Consider the following 18,216-nt stretch of genomic DNA (forward strand, 5'->3'; position numbering starts at 1 on the left):
CTGATTGGACTAAAGTATTAATTTCTCTGAGCCTCTGTAAAGTTGGATATTCCTTGCCTGGGCCTCTCCCTCGCAGTGTGCTGCACATGCATAATCCTGTGTTGCTTAAATGCACACAACAGTGGAGAAGCAGATTTTAGATGTGTTCAGGACAACAGGACGTTCTTTGCACAGACATTTTTTCTCATGAAATACAAATGGGTACAAAAAGGCAGAAAGAAACTGATCCCCTTTTTGGTATCAGTTCTATTGATGCCAGAATTGATCTTTAAAAGTAAAATCGTTTCTGTTGTATTTCAGTATCAATCGGCCTACTCCTATGAGGCAGTATTCAGTCATAGAAGAAGTGTACACTTTACACAAGTGTATGAGGGAGAGGGGCTTAATCATCTCATTTGTTGCCCCCTTCACTGTTGTATGAAATTTTGTGAACAGTGAGGAACTTGAGTCCCCTTATAACATGAGAAAAAGCCCACAAGTGTTCGCCTTATAAATACCCGTCTGTTGGGTGGACTCAGGCTCAGCTGAGTTTTATCTCATGTGAAGTTGAATACACCCTCCAACAAATGTTAAGGGTGTGTAGATAACTGTATCTGTGGATGTCAGTTTTCTTTTTCTTTTTTTGTTTTACAGTGAAAAAGACATAAATGGCAGCCTGATTTGAGAACCGTCACTTCAGACTGGCTCACTCGCAGGATGCAGCGTGATGGATAATTGGGAAAACTCCTGTCAGTCATGCCAATTGTAGAACACATTCCTGAGCTCTGATTGTACTCAGGAGTTTGTGGGGCTGTTGAATTGTGTTTTGTTATACTGAGAGGTGTTTCTAATATTTAGTCTACCCTCAAATAGTGACCCCGCCCCCTATAAAATAACCTGAATCAACACTCCATGAAAAACACAAAAACTTCACTAGAAGTAGGTTAATATTATTATTGTTATTTCTCAGTAAAAAGTGTTCGAAAGCAACACAACAGTATAACCTTCACAAAGGTAGGATTTATTTTAAGGCTGTTGTATAAGACTGCGTCAGTTTTAGTCAGGTGTTCCTAATATGCCAACCACTAAGTGTACTTGTAAGTTGTAAATACCCTAATGTTTGATAATACCAGTAAAGAATATATCTGGGTAATGTGAGGAATGTTTGACTTTTCATTCAAAAACTTTGTGAATCTGATCGTAAACTGCCAAACTGTTAGTCGCTCTCACAAGGCATAATGAGTCACTATTTATGTGCTCCATGACGACCTAAAATACAGCACATTAGAGATTCTGCAGGCATCGTGGGAGAGAAATGTCAACTTATGATAGAATAAAGAGGAACATTGTGGCAGCAAAACTTACTAAATTTAATACGACTTTCATTGTGTGCTTGTATTTCAGTATCAGTCTCTGTTTGTGGTCTGCTTTCTGATCAGCTTTTGGCTAAAATTAACACAAACATGACATGTTTCACTTACAGCTGTTCACTTTCAAATATGGTAACTAAAATGAATTTACAACTAAACTGAATCAGATGTCACAAAAACACTAAAACAGGGTTTTCAAAGCTTGACGTGCCTATATGGCACTTGGGAAGAAGGTGATGGATTCCTGGTTGACATGTTTGGGGAGAGAGGAGGCTGTGTGCAGCAGGTTATGATTTGGATCCTTTAGGTTGATTGATGGACCTGAGACAGAGATGGTTGATGGACCGTTGGGGCAGAGAGCTTTATGCATACAGTATGTTATTTTAAATACAGAAGTTGTCTTCTTCTGTCCTTTAATCTTTATCCTTGCAGATTGCATTTCAACAAACCCCTTGTTACCGAATTTTGCTTCCCAGCTTCCATCTGATGTTGTCTGCAGCAAACTGCTATGTGCAGTCAAATGGAAAAAATTACACATTTTGCACCCTGCCACGGTGTACCCATGATTTTAAAAACACTGAGGTCACTCCCCCAGCGCTTGTTACCAACTCTTATAAATGTTTGACTACGCATGAATAAAAGTTTGTTAAATTTCCTTTTTTTCTGCAAAGTAGGCAGAACAGGCTGTCCATTAATTGCAGGGTTTGATGCTGCTTTCACATTTACATGAAGAGACCATATGAATGCCTATTTGATGTGGTATTCACAACCTGGTGAATGGAAATTTTCTGAGCTACGACTTCATGCACACGACTTCCTGTGTCGTAAACACGAGCTCACAAATTCCATTTAAACGTAGCATGACTTTTGATCCCAGGCTCCTCATGTCCACTTCTCAAAGTGTCCTTGAGGAAGACATTTAACCTTAATTGCAGATTATTATGTGCGCTTTAGTATATTTAAAAAAAACCCCCAACTACTTAACCAATTTTATTTTCCATATTTATTTATCTCTTAATTTAAATGATAAATTGTGTTATCTATAAATCTTGTCTTACAACAAGGTGGTTTACGGCTGTTTGAAGGCTTCCCAACATTGGTAGGAACTTCGGTGTAGAAATGCTAAATCCATCTATTTTGTTTTCTTTAAAGATATATATATATATTTATTTCTTCTGTTTTGTTATTTTAAATATGTGTAGTGTAAAATGCCCCAAAACCCAGCATGTGTAGCTGATATGTAATTGTAGAATGCTTCATCCCTCAGGCCATAACACAAGGTACAAGGTAGATTTATTGGTCCTTTTTTTTTTGACCAATAAGACTGTTGAACTCTGAGCTTTGAACTCCTAACTCTGGTCACTGTCTCTTTATGTTTCATGTCACTTAACCTTTCCTAAATCTAAACTGTTTGCACCTCTATATGTATATATTTATATACAGTCCTGCTAAGCATACATTTTACCAGTCCTTTCCTGTTACATTTTGTGTATTCATTCAACTACTGATTTATATCACTTACTCCATATAATATTATGTTATATTTAATCCTTTATTTGAACTTGCACCGCTTTATGCATTTGTTGACATCACACTGCGGCATGCCGTAATGTAAATAACAGATGCAGAGGGATATCTAAAACGTAACATTTAAGCACAGTAGTCCACTGTAAAGCTGCAAAATGTGCCAACTTGGAATGAGAACGTGTTGTTACTTCTCATTTTGTTATGGGATTTTATAATATTATTATTTTTAAATAAATACTTAAATCACATTGTTGGAAGGAGACTGTGACACAAGTTTTTCAATGGCAACGACTGCCATGTAATTGTAATTCAATTAACAATAATCCATCCTTCCTTCCTGCTGCTGACAGACTGTACAACCAGCACGCACACACACACACACATACACACACACACACACACACATACACACCAAGACCTACACCAAAAGTGCAATCTTCACAAGTACAATTATCCTCCATATTTGCAATTGATGCAAATATTTTTTTAACAGTTGAGTTTGCACCATCTTTTTTTTATTTTATTTTTTTTCACTGTTTCACCTTGTTGCTTTTTAATACTACACTCTCCTTTTTTACTTATATTGCTCTTTTGTTTGCTTACTTATCTTGAACACACCCTTGCTACTATAACAATGTGAATTTCCCCATTGGGGACTAATAAAGGATTATCTTATCTTATCTTATCTTATCTTATCTTATCTTATCTTATCTTATCTTATCTTATCTTATCTTATCTTATCTTATCTTATCTTATCTTAAAAAATAACCTTCTTCTGGTATAAGTTCAGGTATAGCTTTTGGTATAATATACCATAATTTACCTTCCCATAATATACAATTTCCATCTTATCTTTTCCACAATTTCTTCCCCAAAGATCAACAAAGTATCTCTGATTCTAATTCCTTGCATATATTTTTTGATCCTATTGATTTTCAAAAATGTATTAAATGTACCAAAATCAAATTAATTTGACAATATTTGCTACACAATACAGTCCTTTTCAAATAATGGAGTTTATTTTTCCAATCAAAATTTATAAAGTTTCATGTCAACCTGCTTCTTCACATACTCCTGCACAGCAGATGGCGGTAAACGTGGATCTGCAGCTGGCTGGTATCCACCAATCCCAGGAGGCGCAGGTTGTGGGCATGAACCTCTCTGACTGCTCTGCTTTCGTCTCACCGATGCGGTCCAATCAGACCCCGCAGAAGAGAGACACCGCCAAGATCAGATTGTGAGACGCGCCGCTGTAGCAAGGCTAGCACAGAGTGGACAGAAAAGGCTAACAAACAATTTGCTAACTTGTGAAGTGCACCGGTAAGCCGTATTTATCGACTTGTGGCTCGCTACCCACCCACCGCAAAACAAACCTCCGGACGCGAAATATATGTTTTAGCTCATATTGTGTTTTTAAATGCATTAAAGACATGCTACCGTCAGACACGAAGCTAACATAGTGAAATCGCAGCTAATTCTGGCAGTGTTGTCGATGACAGCTGTGGATTAGCTTCCCCGCTAGCTGCTAGCTAGCAAATCGCCCGTTGGCTAACAAAGCGTCGGTGGTCCTGGCTTTTCAACCGTAATCGCGAGTTAGCTCGTTGCTAAAATACTCACTGCTAACTAGCAAAATACTAGTAGTTGGTGTACTTTATCCGTCAATGTATACTCCGACAAGTTGCTGCTTTACCGTATGTAGCAGACGGTAACGGAGTCATCAACAGGGCTTTGGTCAGTTTAACATAACGGTTCACGGTGATTGTGATCGATTTAGTTGAATTAAGCTCGTTTGCTATTAAACGGTACGTTTTTTATTTGATGGTTTATATGGACGTTGTTGTCCTGAAACGTCTTTAATGTATTTTTAATGGTTGAACAAATCACACACGTAGCGTCAGTTTAGTTATATATCGTAATTTATGGTCGATATTTTATTCGAAATAAAATAATCATGCTAGTAAGATTTACTTAAATGCATCTGTAACAAAGTAAATTCAGTTTTTTTTTAATGTAACTTCGGGACAAGCTCACTTTTATTATGTTAGTTGCTAGGTTGCTGAAATAGCCCACAACAAGTGAGATATAACTGTCATTAGACCACAATTAAACATCAATAATATAGCCACCAAAAAGTAACTGCTGTGTCAGAAGTTGTGGTTAAATACGTTGTGTGTGGGTTTTAAATGTATTATTGTATATGCAGTCTGAATTAAACATATTGCATCTGTTTTATATGCACTTTATCTATGTAGTTTTTCAGTGTATCTTCTTTCTTCAGTTAAAAATGATCATTTTCAGTGCAGTTTCAATATCGACCAAACAGGCAAATCCTCCCATTACTCACTGTGCAGCGGCTAAAGACAGAAAGTTAAGGAAAAAATAAAGTCAAGGGTTAAATATTCAACACTTGTATCATATTTTGACCCTAAAATTAACAATATAATTAGCGAAAAGTACTTCGACATTGCTTAGTTTGTTTCCTGTTTGGTAGGGATTTAGACCTCCTCTTCCTCCATTCTCAAATGCCAACAACAACAGCCGTCGAAGAAACAGGAGAGTGCACTCGTAAGTGCACAGAATCTCTACATTAACTTCATTCACCGTGCTAAATGTGCACACATTTCTTAAATGTTAACCCATGCTTAACTTTGTCTGTAATCTGCAGCACGGAACCAAATAATCGGGGATTTTTGTGTGAATCCTTTCAAAACGTGCATAAGCTAACTAGCTAGCTAACGCCAGCAAGCTGAACCCAGCGCTAACTGTTAGCAGGGACAGTTAGCTAGCTGCACTCAACAAAAGGTCCATTGCTGTCGTCGTACGATACGAGTGATGTTAATACAGCACGCAGGGGTAATATCTGTGTCCACATGATGCTATCGCTTCAGTCACGTTAATAGTTTTGCGCCGGTGTGAGAAAGTTAGCATGTTTTGCGTGACCTGTAACGTTAGCAGAAGTTCGACGATGCCTCTCCTCCGGACGTGCTCGGTACCTGAAGTAGGCCTTGTGCACACTTAGCGTAGGAAAAGTTGTGAGGATCAGGAGGTGCATTAATGTGTTTTTCTGCATACGCCGTGTATTCAGAAATAGCCCTCAAAGGTTCACACAGTCGAGATCGGTTCGAAATACACGCGTTTTCCGGCATTTGTGTCTTGCAAGAAGGAAACACGGTAACTCAAGCTAACGTTAGTGATGTAGCCATGGACAGTGTGCTGGCAGCAAGCAGTTCACACGGGCCTTATAAATAAGTTTAGTTCAATTCCACATCAAAAATAGAGTGAAATATGTTTAAGACCAGGAAATATTATGGAAGAAAATGTGATGAATGAGCGATAATAGAAACTTGTCATTTAATAGTTTGCCCCCTCTCTGTCCTCAGGGGTCTGAAAAGTGATAAAGAGAAGAACATTTTCTTTTTAGCCTGAAGCTCAACCCCTCCGGTCCTTTGGGATCATGGCTAAAGATGTAAGTAACTATTAACATAGTTTTCACTGGGAAGCTGTTTAGCTTGTTAGCTAACTTACAGGCACTGTACAGGGGTCTTGTGAATCCTTTTAAAGTCTTACAGGGCATTGAATCCATCAATGTAAAAATTGGGCATTAATTGGCATTGAAATATCTTATATCAAGTCTTGGAAATGCGTAGACAGAAATGCTGAATGCCTCTCGCCTTACATCACCAAAGAGTCATGTTTTATGTTACAATAAATATTTGAAAAATTTTCCCCTAACCTTAAGTAGTTAATGTCTGGACATGTTTTTCTCCCTTTAATTTTCCCTTCTGTAAAATTGGTTTTTAATTTAAGTCCAAGTGGTACTAAAAAGCCGTGAAAAGTCTTAGATCCCATTTGCCTTAGGCTGTAAGAACCTTGATGTAACTGAAGGTAAAATCCAAGGCCAAATCCTAAAGATTAAACTAAAAATACTGAAAACACAAATATGTGATGTCACAGGGTACGAAAGTCTGGAGCTGCTCCATAGACAATAAATTGGGAAAGATGTAATAGATGACATTTAAAGCACCCAGTTTAACTGGGCTTGTGAAGCATCTTAAATGTTGTGATCTCTGAATGTATAACGTTCTTGTCTTTTGCAGGCTGGTCTGATAGAAACAAATGGCGAGCTGAAGGTTTTCATCGATCAGAATCTGAGCCCTAGCAAAGGTATACATTTTTTGTAGCTGTTTTTTAAACAGCAATTGCACAGTATTTATTTAACATTCACGTCACCCTGTCCTGATTCTGCCACTTTTTTCCTATCATTTCCCTTTAACTACTTATATAAATGTTCATGTAATGCTTTCAGTTCGTTTAATGGTGTGAAAGTATAGGCTTCCCACAGTCACTCCAGGCCTGTAAATCATTTTGAGTTTATATTTTGCTAAAGTCATCAATATATTATTTTGGATATTGTTTAAAATATGTTCATAAAAATCCCAAAACATGTCTAATGTTATGTTATGCAAAATGTGTTACTTGTGACTTTAAAATCTAGGGCTCTGGCGTGGCTGTTGAAACATCAAATGATACACATAGACTTGACCGTCATTTCCAAGCCTGTGCACCCGTTTGAGGGAAAGAAACTGTCACAAAATGAGAGAAAGAGGAAAATGCTGAAAGGTTGCTGTGTAGCTGGTTATCCAATGCTCACACAGAGATCTGAGGCACATAAGATTCGTTAAGATTCACTGTGCATTTGGTAAAAAGCTAAATGATGGTGATAACAGTCACTACTGATGGGTAGCTGAATTAGTCTGATCAGGAGGCTGCTGCAATACAGTCACACAGCATATCATCATCAGTCTGTCGTCTCTGACAGTAGGCTATGAACAGGTTGAGACAAAACATGCCTAATGACACCTGGTTATTCAGTTCAATGTATTTGATTAAATCACCAGGTATCATGATCGGGACATTTATTCAAGTATAGATGTATAAGCAATATTTGGCCACTGTGTTGGGTGATGAATTCAGTTGGATTGGGGAGAAATAAAGAGACATGACAGCCATCAGCATTCATTTATTAAGGTTTCATGGATGCTAAGGTTCAGGAAAGGTCACAAAACAAGAACCCAAACATGGGACATGCATTGACATCTATAGGATCTTTGTTGTTGTTTTTATATCCCTCAAGAACCGGTGCAGCCTTCAAGTTGAGGAGGTCCCCATATGTGCTGGTCTGGTCTCTTGGCATTTGCAGCTAGTTAGCGTGTGAATGTCTAATGAGCAAGGAAAGTTGGCAAGCCCTAGCAGTTTGCTTACTCTCAAATGCTTGTGAAGTGCGTGTCTCATAACGTATGGCTGTATCGCTATATAGGCTTTACCCAATTTTAACCACTTCAGTAAAGGCATGGAAATGTAGTCAAATATTATGGAAAAGTTCACCGGTAAACATTTGTGGGAACCCTGAGTTTACTTTGTTACCTCCCCTACCTAATATTATTTTAACCATTTACTTCAGCATCGTCTTAACTGAGTCTGAAAAAGATGCCACCTGTGAGATCGGGCTGCGTCCGACAATAGTTGTGGACATCACATAAAGTTTAATTTGTTGTCCAAACCACAAAGGGAAGGCTGATTTTCACATTTAGGCCTATGTGCTTGTAGCTGAACGATAGGGGGCAATGGAGTATTAGTCAAGAGCTTTACTCATTACTGGTCTCTGCTTGTCTTCCATTAGGTGTCCTATCTTTGGTAACTGTCCAGCCTACAGCTGCCCCTGTGGCCAAACAGCTACTACCCAAAACACTTGGGCCATCCAATGTGAACGTTGCCGCACACATGCAACATGTGCCACACATGGTGAGTGATTCTCTGCACAGCTACCACCCTGTGTGGTGTAATGTCACACCTTTGTGCTTTCTTTAACACATTTATATGATGGTTTAAAATTTCTCGATGAATTAAAAAAAAAAAAAGTTCAGCGCTCTGAATTGTCAGAGACCCACAGATGCATTTGTGTATAGATTTGCTCGCTGGGTTTCTGTGCTGTGTCTTACTGTTGTGTAAGCCCCTCCATTATCATTGTGAGGTGACCGGGCGGAGGGTAGGTGGAGGCAGTTGATCCTAAGCTTATCAACTCTACAGTCAGCAGGATTACACCCATCATCCCATTATATACATGGAATGTATACATAACGGAAATCAGCTTAGTTATCACCTTAGTGAAGGAATAAATGTGGGAATAAAATAGATAATGCAAATTTAAAGTAACTTTATTCAGTCACAAATTGTCTTTCAACTTTACTGCTTCTGTTGAGCCTGTCGTTATTCAACAAACGGCTGAGCTAATTCAAAGGGCTAAACAATAATTCTAGTTTGTATTAAGAGTTATGAAATGCAGCATTCTTATTATTATAAGCTCAGTCCATCATTGTATCAACAAAAAGGGACCGTAGCCTAAAACTAACGATCTGATTGGAGTCATCAAGGATTACAACCTGTCTCCTAATGTCGATAAAACAAAACAGATAGTTGTACACGACTTTCAGCTGCACGTCAGTGGTTCCAGAGAGGGTCAAAAGGACTTTCCTGGTCCCTGAACACCAGCAAGTTAATAACCACAGTGCTTTCATATTTTATTTCCTTGCTTTTGCTTTGCCCCTTTGTAGGTGATAGGAACACCCCAGAGGCCCACGGTATCCAATACCATTTTGGTAAACAGTCCACATACACCCAGTTCCCAGTTTCTCACTCAGAGTCAACCATCGGATGCTTCGCCGTGGTCATCAGGGTAAGTCCTCCAAAGGTCTTTAAGTCTATAAAACGGCTGTGAGCATCTGTGTTTTAAACATTTGCCTGTTACTAATCATTGTGTTTGATATGAAAACTGAGTTACGCGGGCGATCTGTTCTGTCCGCAGAAAACGTGGTAAGAAAGGGGAAAAGAATGGGAAGGGCTTGAGGCATTTCTCCATGAAAGTATGTGAGAAGGTTCAGAAGAAAGGAGTGACCACCTACAATGAAGTGGCGGATGAACTGGTCGCAGAATTCAGCTCTGCAGACAACCACATGTCACCCAATGACGCAGTGAGCGCTTCAGCCCCTTGACTTCCTCTCAGAATGATGCAGAAATATATATTTGTAAAAGAGCATGTAATGTAGTGCTAGTGGATTTTATCTGTCAGCAAGTAACAGGCGTTTGTCAATATTTTGAAATCTTGTTTTTCCATTTTAGCACGTGTATGACCAGAAGAACATTCGGCGGCGTGTGTACGATGCACTTAATGTGCTCATGGCCATGAACATAATCTCTAAAGAGAAGAAAGAAATCAAATGGATTGGCCTTCCCACCAACTCAGCGCAAGAGTGCCAAAACCTAGAGGTAGGAACACACAGTGAAGACCGTCGTACAATAGCTTGTGTCTGCCCTTTTCACCCATTAATCATTCTTCCTTTATCAACTGCAGGTGGAGAGACAAAGGCGGCTGGAGAGGATTAAGCAGAAACAATCACAGCTCCAGGAGCTCATACTGCAGGTGGGAAAGAGCAGTTTCTACTTTATCAGGAGAGTCTTCTCCTGTAGCCTCTGTGTCGATGATGTCAGTTCTTCTGAGGTGATCGTTCATACATGGCGCTCTCCTTATGGCCCCTGTTGAGTGTATGAATGTATGCTCAATTTCCACTTCATTATGTGCCCCTGCAATCCAACAGCTCTGCCATAAATTCTTAGCCTGTCATCACTGGAGTAATTCACGAATGTCAGTTATTCTGAAACCTCTCAGTTCATTTTAGATTTCTATGGGGTGCTATCAGTGGATGCAGATCAAAGTGCCTCTGGACACAATTAGATAGAGCTACAGCAAAAGGTGATGCAGCAGACTACAGCGTGCGGAGCTGTGATGGTGTAGCATTAATGTGTCTGTGAATGAGTGTTGTCATTTTTGCCAACAGAATGTGAAAATAGTACTTCAGGGCGGGTTGAGGACGTGCGAGCCAAAAATGAGGTTATCGCATATTTTGGTGTAAAGCACGAGGGTTCCACAAGTTGCCTGAAATACGCCCCATATTTGATAAATGTTTGTGATTGGTCAGCTGGGAATCTGTCTGGGAGAAGACCAGACGCATCTGCCAGAGCAAATAAAACATTGAGCTGGCAGGTTTGTGTGGCTCCCAGGCTGATAAATTGTACCAAAGATAATGTTTAGTTTTAATAGACACTGTGAGAAAAGTATTTAAGTACCTCTCTGACCATGTCAGTCAGAACTTTACATAATTATCTTTGTAAAGATGTAATTCATAGCTGAGATACATTCATCCATCAATGTTCATCTGCTTATCTGGAACGGGGTCGTGAAAGCAGCGGACTGAGCAAAGTACTCAAGATGTCCCTCTCCCCAACACTCCCCAACTCCTCTTTGGGGATCCCGAGGCGTTCCCAGGCCAAATGAGATATATAATTGCTATAGCCTGTTTTTTGGTCTACCCTGGGCTCTCACCCAGAAAACCTCTAACGAAGGGCGCCCAGGAAGCAACACGATCAGATGCCCAAACCAACTCAACTGTCCCTTTTCGATAAGAAGGAGCAGCGGCTCTACTCTGAGCTCCCTCCGGATGTCTGAGCTCGTCACCTCGTCTATACTTTACGAAAGAAACTCATTCAGCCTCTTGCCCCGATCCATGGCCTCAGACTGATCACTTCACGCTCGGTGACAAACCACCTCAGTCTGTGCTGGAGGTCACCGTCTGGTGAAGCTAACTGAACCACAACATCTGCAAAGAGCAGAGATACAATTCTGAAGTCCACAAACTGGACACTGTCCCCCCCCGGCTGCTCCTTGAGATCCTGTCCATGAATATCACAAACAGAACCAGTAACAAGACACAAACCTGGCAGAGGCCGACACCAACTGGAAACGTTCACCGAGATGTTGTCTTGCATCAGTGTTTATATTTGCTGTTATTCTGGGGTTGACAAATTTCTTCACGTCCATTAGTGACATGGTGATTGTTCAACCATCGGGAGAAATTCTCTTCTGAACTACAAACCAGTTGCTTTGCTGGAGACATTTACAGCTGGACTGCTCTAAAAATGCAGGAGCATAAATTTGAATGAAAACATTGCTGAAGTTTGAAGCAGAAATGTTTTGTTCTTGAAATATTGAATGTGCTGTTTATCTCTGTACCTGCTTCAAAGTCTCTATCTTTGTTTCATCTTGTCTTACAGCAAATAGCTTTTAGGAACCTAGTCCAGAGGAACAGACAGACAGAGCAGCAGGCGAACAGACCCCCACCTCCCAACTCCATCATCCACCTCCCCTTCATTATTGTCAACACCAGCAAGAAAACTGTCATCGACTGCAGCATCTCCAATGACAAGTATGTGATGTTGCTAGCCTTCAGTTTCAGCACCTTTGTGTGAAAACTTGTTACTTCACACTAAGTACTGTTATTTTTTATCAATAGCAAAATAACATTGTATTTTGTTGGGATAAATATCAACAACCCTTTTAGTCAGGTTTTAATTTTAATGTGCTATATTTGACCGGGATTGCCTGCACATGGCCCTCACCTCCGACACTTATCTAACTCCCCAGTTTAAGTTCACATCTTGCATTAAAAAATAATGTGCTGGTTGAAAAAAAAACCCATTTGGTCTTTGCAGATGGGAAGGATGTCTAGCTTTCTACAGACGGACTTAGAGGAGTCTACTTGTGATCAAATCACCCAAGACACACGTTTAATACCAGGTGTAAACAGTGTCATAGCTGCATTTAGCGTCTGTTTGGGTTAGTAAAATGTAGAATTTGCAGCTTAACAGGTTTTCCAGCCTTTGACAGCTAAACTAAAGGGTTATTCTGAATTCTTGAGTGCCAGGTTATTAAGGTTGGGTGTCAGGACGGGTGTGATAAACAGTTTCTTGACTCAACATGTCAGTATGTTGCTGTTTAGCTGCTGACTCTGAATGTGAGACCTCCCCTCTGGTGTCTAAAATAATTAAGGCCAATGTAAGATCAAAAATAGTCCTGTCCTGCTCTCAGCACTTCCAACCCTGTGTGTACCATTAACAAGGATTGTATGCTGCTCATGGCACTGCAGGGCAATGCCTCAGATGTCGCTCAGCAGCAGTTGGGGCTTATGAATTCTTGCAGTCTGAACTTAATCACCTTCTACCCCACCATAATGAAAAAAGATTGTGTTAAAAAATGCATTTGGGGGGGCATATCTAAACTATTACAAGCCCTTTTCACTCTACCTGTTCAAAGAGAGAATACTGCGCTGATATATATATATATATATATATATATATATATATATATATATATATATATATATATATATATATATATATATATATGTATAGTATGATTGTGAAATAGGGGGGCAGAGTTGTGTCGCCTTTAAGCCGGCATCTGAGGTAACGGTGCTGAAACCATGTCTGTATAAACAGGACAGTAGGCAGGAGTTACTCGCTCTCACAAAGGCGTAGAATTTAAGTGTTTCTGGTCTTTTTGGCTGAGACACAAGCCATGTGTGACGATGCAACAGTTGGCTTTTATCGCCACTAGTTCCTTGATGTCTTTTTGATGTGTCTCGGCATGCACGTACTACTCCTTAAAACATGGTGCAAATGTTTCCAAATTCCACATTTGACTCAAAGCACTATAAAGTTAGATTAAGAGCACATATTTTTTTCTTTAAAACAGTTATAAATTATGCTTTCTTATGCCTCTCGTTCTTCCTTTCTTCTGCAGGTTCGAGTATTTGTTCAATTTCGACAGCATGTTTGAGATCCATGACGACATCGAGGTGCTGAAGCGTATGGGCATGGCCTGCGGTTTGGAGGTGGGAAAGTGTTCTCCAGAGGATCTGAAGGTTGCACGTAGCCTGGTGCCCAAAGCCCTGGAGCCCTACGTTATAGGTCAGTACCACATGCTTATTTGGAGTTAATATGACATGAGGAGTGACTGCATTGATGTGATATTGTTTAACCCCAAAGCAAATCCTGACTCTAACTCAGTCCGGTCATTTCCTCTGATAGAAATAAAGTTATCCTGAACTCATACACGAGGTTTGATGTGCTGATATTAAGTTGGCACGCAATGAATTAGAAATTGATTATTTGTAAGAGTTTATCAACCTATAAGCAAAGTGCTACCTGTGTTGATTTTATCATCTTTGACTGTAGCACTTTTACAGTGTTTTTATAATTGTTTGATTTTTAATTTGTATCTAAAGATCCACTGAGGTCAACTTAAAATTTGTCCCTGTGAAGATTTTGGAGGCCATGAGCAAACTGCTTTGCAAGACATTATGGAAAACGAAGCAACACGGCAATGTGAAAATGGGGAGGGATGTTATAAAATGTCAACTTTAGTTAAAATGTGAGCAACATTGGCCTGCATACTTCTGCAGTGATTTGCAGTGGTGGTTCTGGAAGTTCAGTCTTTACCTGCAGTAGATGAATATCTTCCTCCACTGTTACGGATACAAACTAGGAATGCCAGTTTTGGTCAATTTTGCTTTTGTTTGTCCAAAACCCATTAACCCTTAACTAACTGGTCCATTTTTGAGGAAAAAAACGCAAAATGACGCGAATCAGCAGAGCCCTGTCTTATTGCTCTATTGACTGAGTGAGCTTTACTGTTACATTTCAAATACTAACCACGTAGAGATGGCGAAACTGTAAGTTTTGTGACGTAAATGTGTTGTTTTTTAGTTTATTTTCTGTTGTCTTTGCTCACAGACAGCTGGCCATGTGTGTTACTGTGCAAAAACGTAGTGCTACTGCCCACCTTCTGCTCCCCACTGGTTAGCTAACATTACCCTCGGTCAATATGCACTGTACACCAAACGGGTCAGGCGGGAGCTAGCTAGCGACGCAGCTTGTTCGTGATTACTGCTCGTAACGTGCAGTGCCAAAACATGGCTGCAGAATATTTCGGTCTACCTTAATGTAGCTCTCATGAGTAAGCAGCTTCATTTTGAGCCGCTGAACCCTGAATCTGACTATGCTAAAGGTGCTTCTGGTTCTAACGTTGAAGAATGCTAAAGGTTTTTTGCAGCTCAACATATGAGCTGCATACTCAATGAGGAGAGCGCAGATTGGGCGCTCCAGGCTGCAGCAATCATGTCTTCATGTTGATGTAATTCCTTTTTCCCCCCAGAGATGGCAAAGGGTCCCATCAGTAACGTCTACATCACTGGAGGATCCTCAGCAAACGGAGCCCGTTACCCTGCAAGCAGGTGAGCGGTCTTACCTGTTGGTTAATGACATAAAGCAGATGTTGTTCTGCTGCTCTATCACCTCTTCCACCATTGAATTACAAGAAATGACTAATTTAACTCTTCTTGTAGTGACGGCTGCACCGATGGCACCATGGCCTCCAGCTCCAATGACTCTCACTACAGCGGGTCTCGTGTGGAGACCCCAGTGTCTTATATGGGGGACGACGACGACGAGGACGAGTACGACGAGAACGACGACGAGGACTAACCTCTCTACGCCTTGCCACTCCAACAAGCACAGTCCTTCAAACCACCTTCACCGTGGGAATTTAGTCCCCTTTTGTGTGTGCTTCTTCAACCTTTTCCCCTGTTTCCCCATGCCTGTATTTCTGTCTGGCTTTCTCAGGGGTGTAGATGAATATTGAAAGAACAGGGGTGTATGTTGCACCCACCTTTTTCTGCTCCTGAATCACGTGCACCTGCACCACAGCTCTGGGGGAGGTGTCGTCCAAGGGAACTGTAGTCTGTGGCCTGGCCACCACGCTCAAGTCTTTGTATGTTTAATCCACTTCTCAAAAAGCCATCCCACTAAAAAAAAAAAAAAACTCTGTAAAACCTACTGCTGTTGGAGAATGTATAATGTACCTGTTTGAATAGTTATTCCTATTATTTTGCAATTACATATGGCAGACATGATGATGATCAAAATGTTCCGAGATGGCCAAAGTGTCTGCTTTAACATGCTGTGTTGGTGCATCACCAGGGTTTCTGATGGCCTGATACAGTTGCATCCGAGGATGGGGCTCCATCAGAAGTGTTGATACTTTTTGTTTTGTGTTCTGGGCAATAATTTGAAATAGTTTCTTATCCTCCATTGTGTTGGGCTGGCTTCCTTCTGTTCTGTAGGCAGCTGCTTTCCAGATCTTGTTTGCTAGTTTTTTTGTTTTTGTTTATTTTTTGTATTCTGGAGTTGAATTATTCTCCGTCACCGCCCTGTCGACGCCTTGGTAGTGTTTACAAAATAATGGCACCAGCAAGGTAAAGACTTTTTATAACCCAGGCTCCTGATAGGTAAATAAGCTTTGTTTCTGAATTACGTATATGAATCCTACAACGATTGTAGCTTATAGTATCCTTTAGAGGCCAGTGGTAAAGATAGACCTTCAAAAATTATTGATGTAACAAAATGTGTGGTTGCATAGGTCTTTATTGTACTCCCTTCAAAGATCTCCCTTTTAAAACTTAGCAACACATGTACTGACTCTTCCAAAAACCTTTTCTGTAATCTAATATAAGTTTGCAAATTAAAATATAGATTGTTTTAATAATTTTGCATCTATAATTTGTGGGTTTTATGCAGAAACAAGAAGGTTGTTTATTTGTCAGGGTGCAGTGATGGATAATTTGTCGGTAGGTAAGTAGAAATCATACATCACAGAATGTAAGATTATTATTAATTCATGTTTGCATGTCAAAGTACGTAGGCTTTCAGTTTCAGATTTAAGGAACCTCAACTGATGTGAGACTCATGGCTCTTAAAAAAACAAAAAAAAACTGGAGTGTGCTGGAGGAAGGTGGGGTCGGAGAGGTTTTGTCAGAGGAAAGCTGCAGGAAACAACAAACAACAAGAGACTCAAGAAGAAGATGCTGTGAGGTGAGAACAAATGATCAAATGTTCCTTTACTTACTTACATTGTGCTAAAATCATTCAGTATCTATCAGCTTTTAATTTGAATGTACGGAAGAATCAAGAGGTCCATGCGCTGACTTTGAGACTGGACCCTTTCTTTTTTTTCTAATGTGCCCAAATGGTTTTGACATGGAGAACCAATAAGGGTCAGAATGAAGCACATGCTGCAGGCACTGAATAATTTCCAAGTTTTGTAAAGTGTTTGCGATTGCTCAATAATTCTGATCCTGAGGCTGCAGAACGTGTCAGTGCATGACACTTAAGCTCCTTTTTCCCCTTAAAATCCCATGTGCATTTAAAGGAAAGGTTCATGTTTTTCCATCTTAAAACTGATCTGTGCAATGAAACAGTTACTGGTTGCTGTAATTACTCCACCTGTTAATACTGACAACAACTAAATCTCTTAGAGTGATTTCAGCACAAGTAATGGGAGAATAAAACCCGCTGTCACAAGCATGAGCTTCTCATCCATGAGTAGATGCACGCTTCCTTCTGCACGGTGATGCAGTTGGTGTACTTGGGTAGACAAACAGTTCCTCTGTGAAGCTGCTCACAGCAAGGTCTGTGAATTATCTTGAGTAACTGAGTCCTGATTTCTGGAAAGAGACATTGATGTTGAGATTTTCAACATCAATGTCGGCGAAGAAGACGGAAACCTCTTTGGTTGTTACCTCCAACACTTGACAACTTACACCCAAACAATCTAGACATTTAAAACGCACTTCTGATGAAGTAGGTTTATTAGTCATTTTAAAAACACAGTTTAAAAAGATAAAATAAGAATCCGTAAGAGGAATAATTTGTGTTTTTATTTTGCAGTTGAACGTCCCTTTAATTCAAGAGAATATCCTCTGAAATTGGTCTTTTTTGTACAAGATTCCTTCTTTGTACATCCACAACCTGTTTGCTTGCGCAGCAGGAAAAAGGACAGCGACACAAAGTAATTTGATGTTTTAAAGACTAAAAGAGCAGACTGCTCAACTGAACTAAAGAATTTTAATTTTACACTGAACTAGGCTGTTGTCTCCCAATCACGTACACTGAATTTGATCCTAGATTTCTTAGAGGCTAGCACGGGCAATTACTGCAACCAGTAACCCTTTCACTGTACACAATGGCATATCAACCTGTATTAAGATTTAATTTATTTAAAATTTCCCACTCTAAAGGATGTTTTATTTAAAGGAGGATTTAATGTAATTTTTGTGTTTAACACCAGCTCGTGTATTGTGAAAAAAAAGGTCATTTGAATGTATTTCATCAACCGTAGGTTTCCAAGTTAATCGGAAACATTGTTTTTTCAAAGCCGCGCTTCGCTTCTAGCATCCAGCAACTGTTTGATGACACCACATGAACGTCCCACTGTGATTTGCCAGCTGACTGCCTGGTGAAACTCCAGCTGCTCATGCTGCCTGTGTTCTTCTGTTCCAGCATTTGCTCGCACACTTTGTCTGGGGCATTAGGGTGTTAATGGATTACCGAA

At 40.0% G+C, this 18,216-nt stretch overlaps 1 protein-coding gene across 2 annotated transcripts; it reads left to right on the plus strand.

Annotated features, from left to right (window-relative positions):
* Nucleotides 1-4,038: 4,038 nt before the first annotated feature.
* On the plus strand, nt 4,039-16,371 carry tfdp1a (transcription factor Dp-1, a). Of its 2 annotated transcripts, none has more exons than XM_042495288.2 (12): nt 4,039-4,196; nt 6,257-6,342; nt 6,974-7,040; nt 8,557-8,678; nt 9,488-9,609; nt 9,739-9,904; nt 10,053-10,199; nt 10,285-10,353; nt 12,042-12,193; nt 13,570-13,736; nt 14,983-15,061; nt 15,173-16,371. In XM_042495288.2, exons 2-12 carry the CDS (start codon nt 6,331-6,333, stop codon nt 15,309-15,311), a joined length of 1,242 nt encoding a protein of 413 aa, XP_042351222.1. In that variant the 5' UTR covers nt 4,039-4,196; nt 6,257-6,330; the 3' UTR covers nt 15,312-16,371. The 2 variants fall into 2 exon arrangements, with proteins under 2 accessions (XP_042351222.1, XP_042351223.1); XM_042495289.2 differs by lacking the exon at nt 4,039-4,196 and adding an exon at nt 5,304-5,441.
* The last annotated feature ends 1,845 nt before the right edge of the window (nt 16,372-18,216 follow it).

The sequence above is a fragment of the Plectropomus leopardus genome, chromosome 10 (assembly GCF_026936395.1).
Source record: "Plectropomus leopardus strain MGB_pleo_1.0 chromosome 10, ASM2693639v1, whole genome shotgun sequence".
Lineage (NCBI taxonomy): Eukaryota > Metazoa > Chordata > Actinopteri > Perciformes > Serranidae > Plectropomus > Plectropomus leopardus.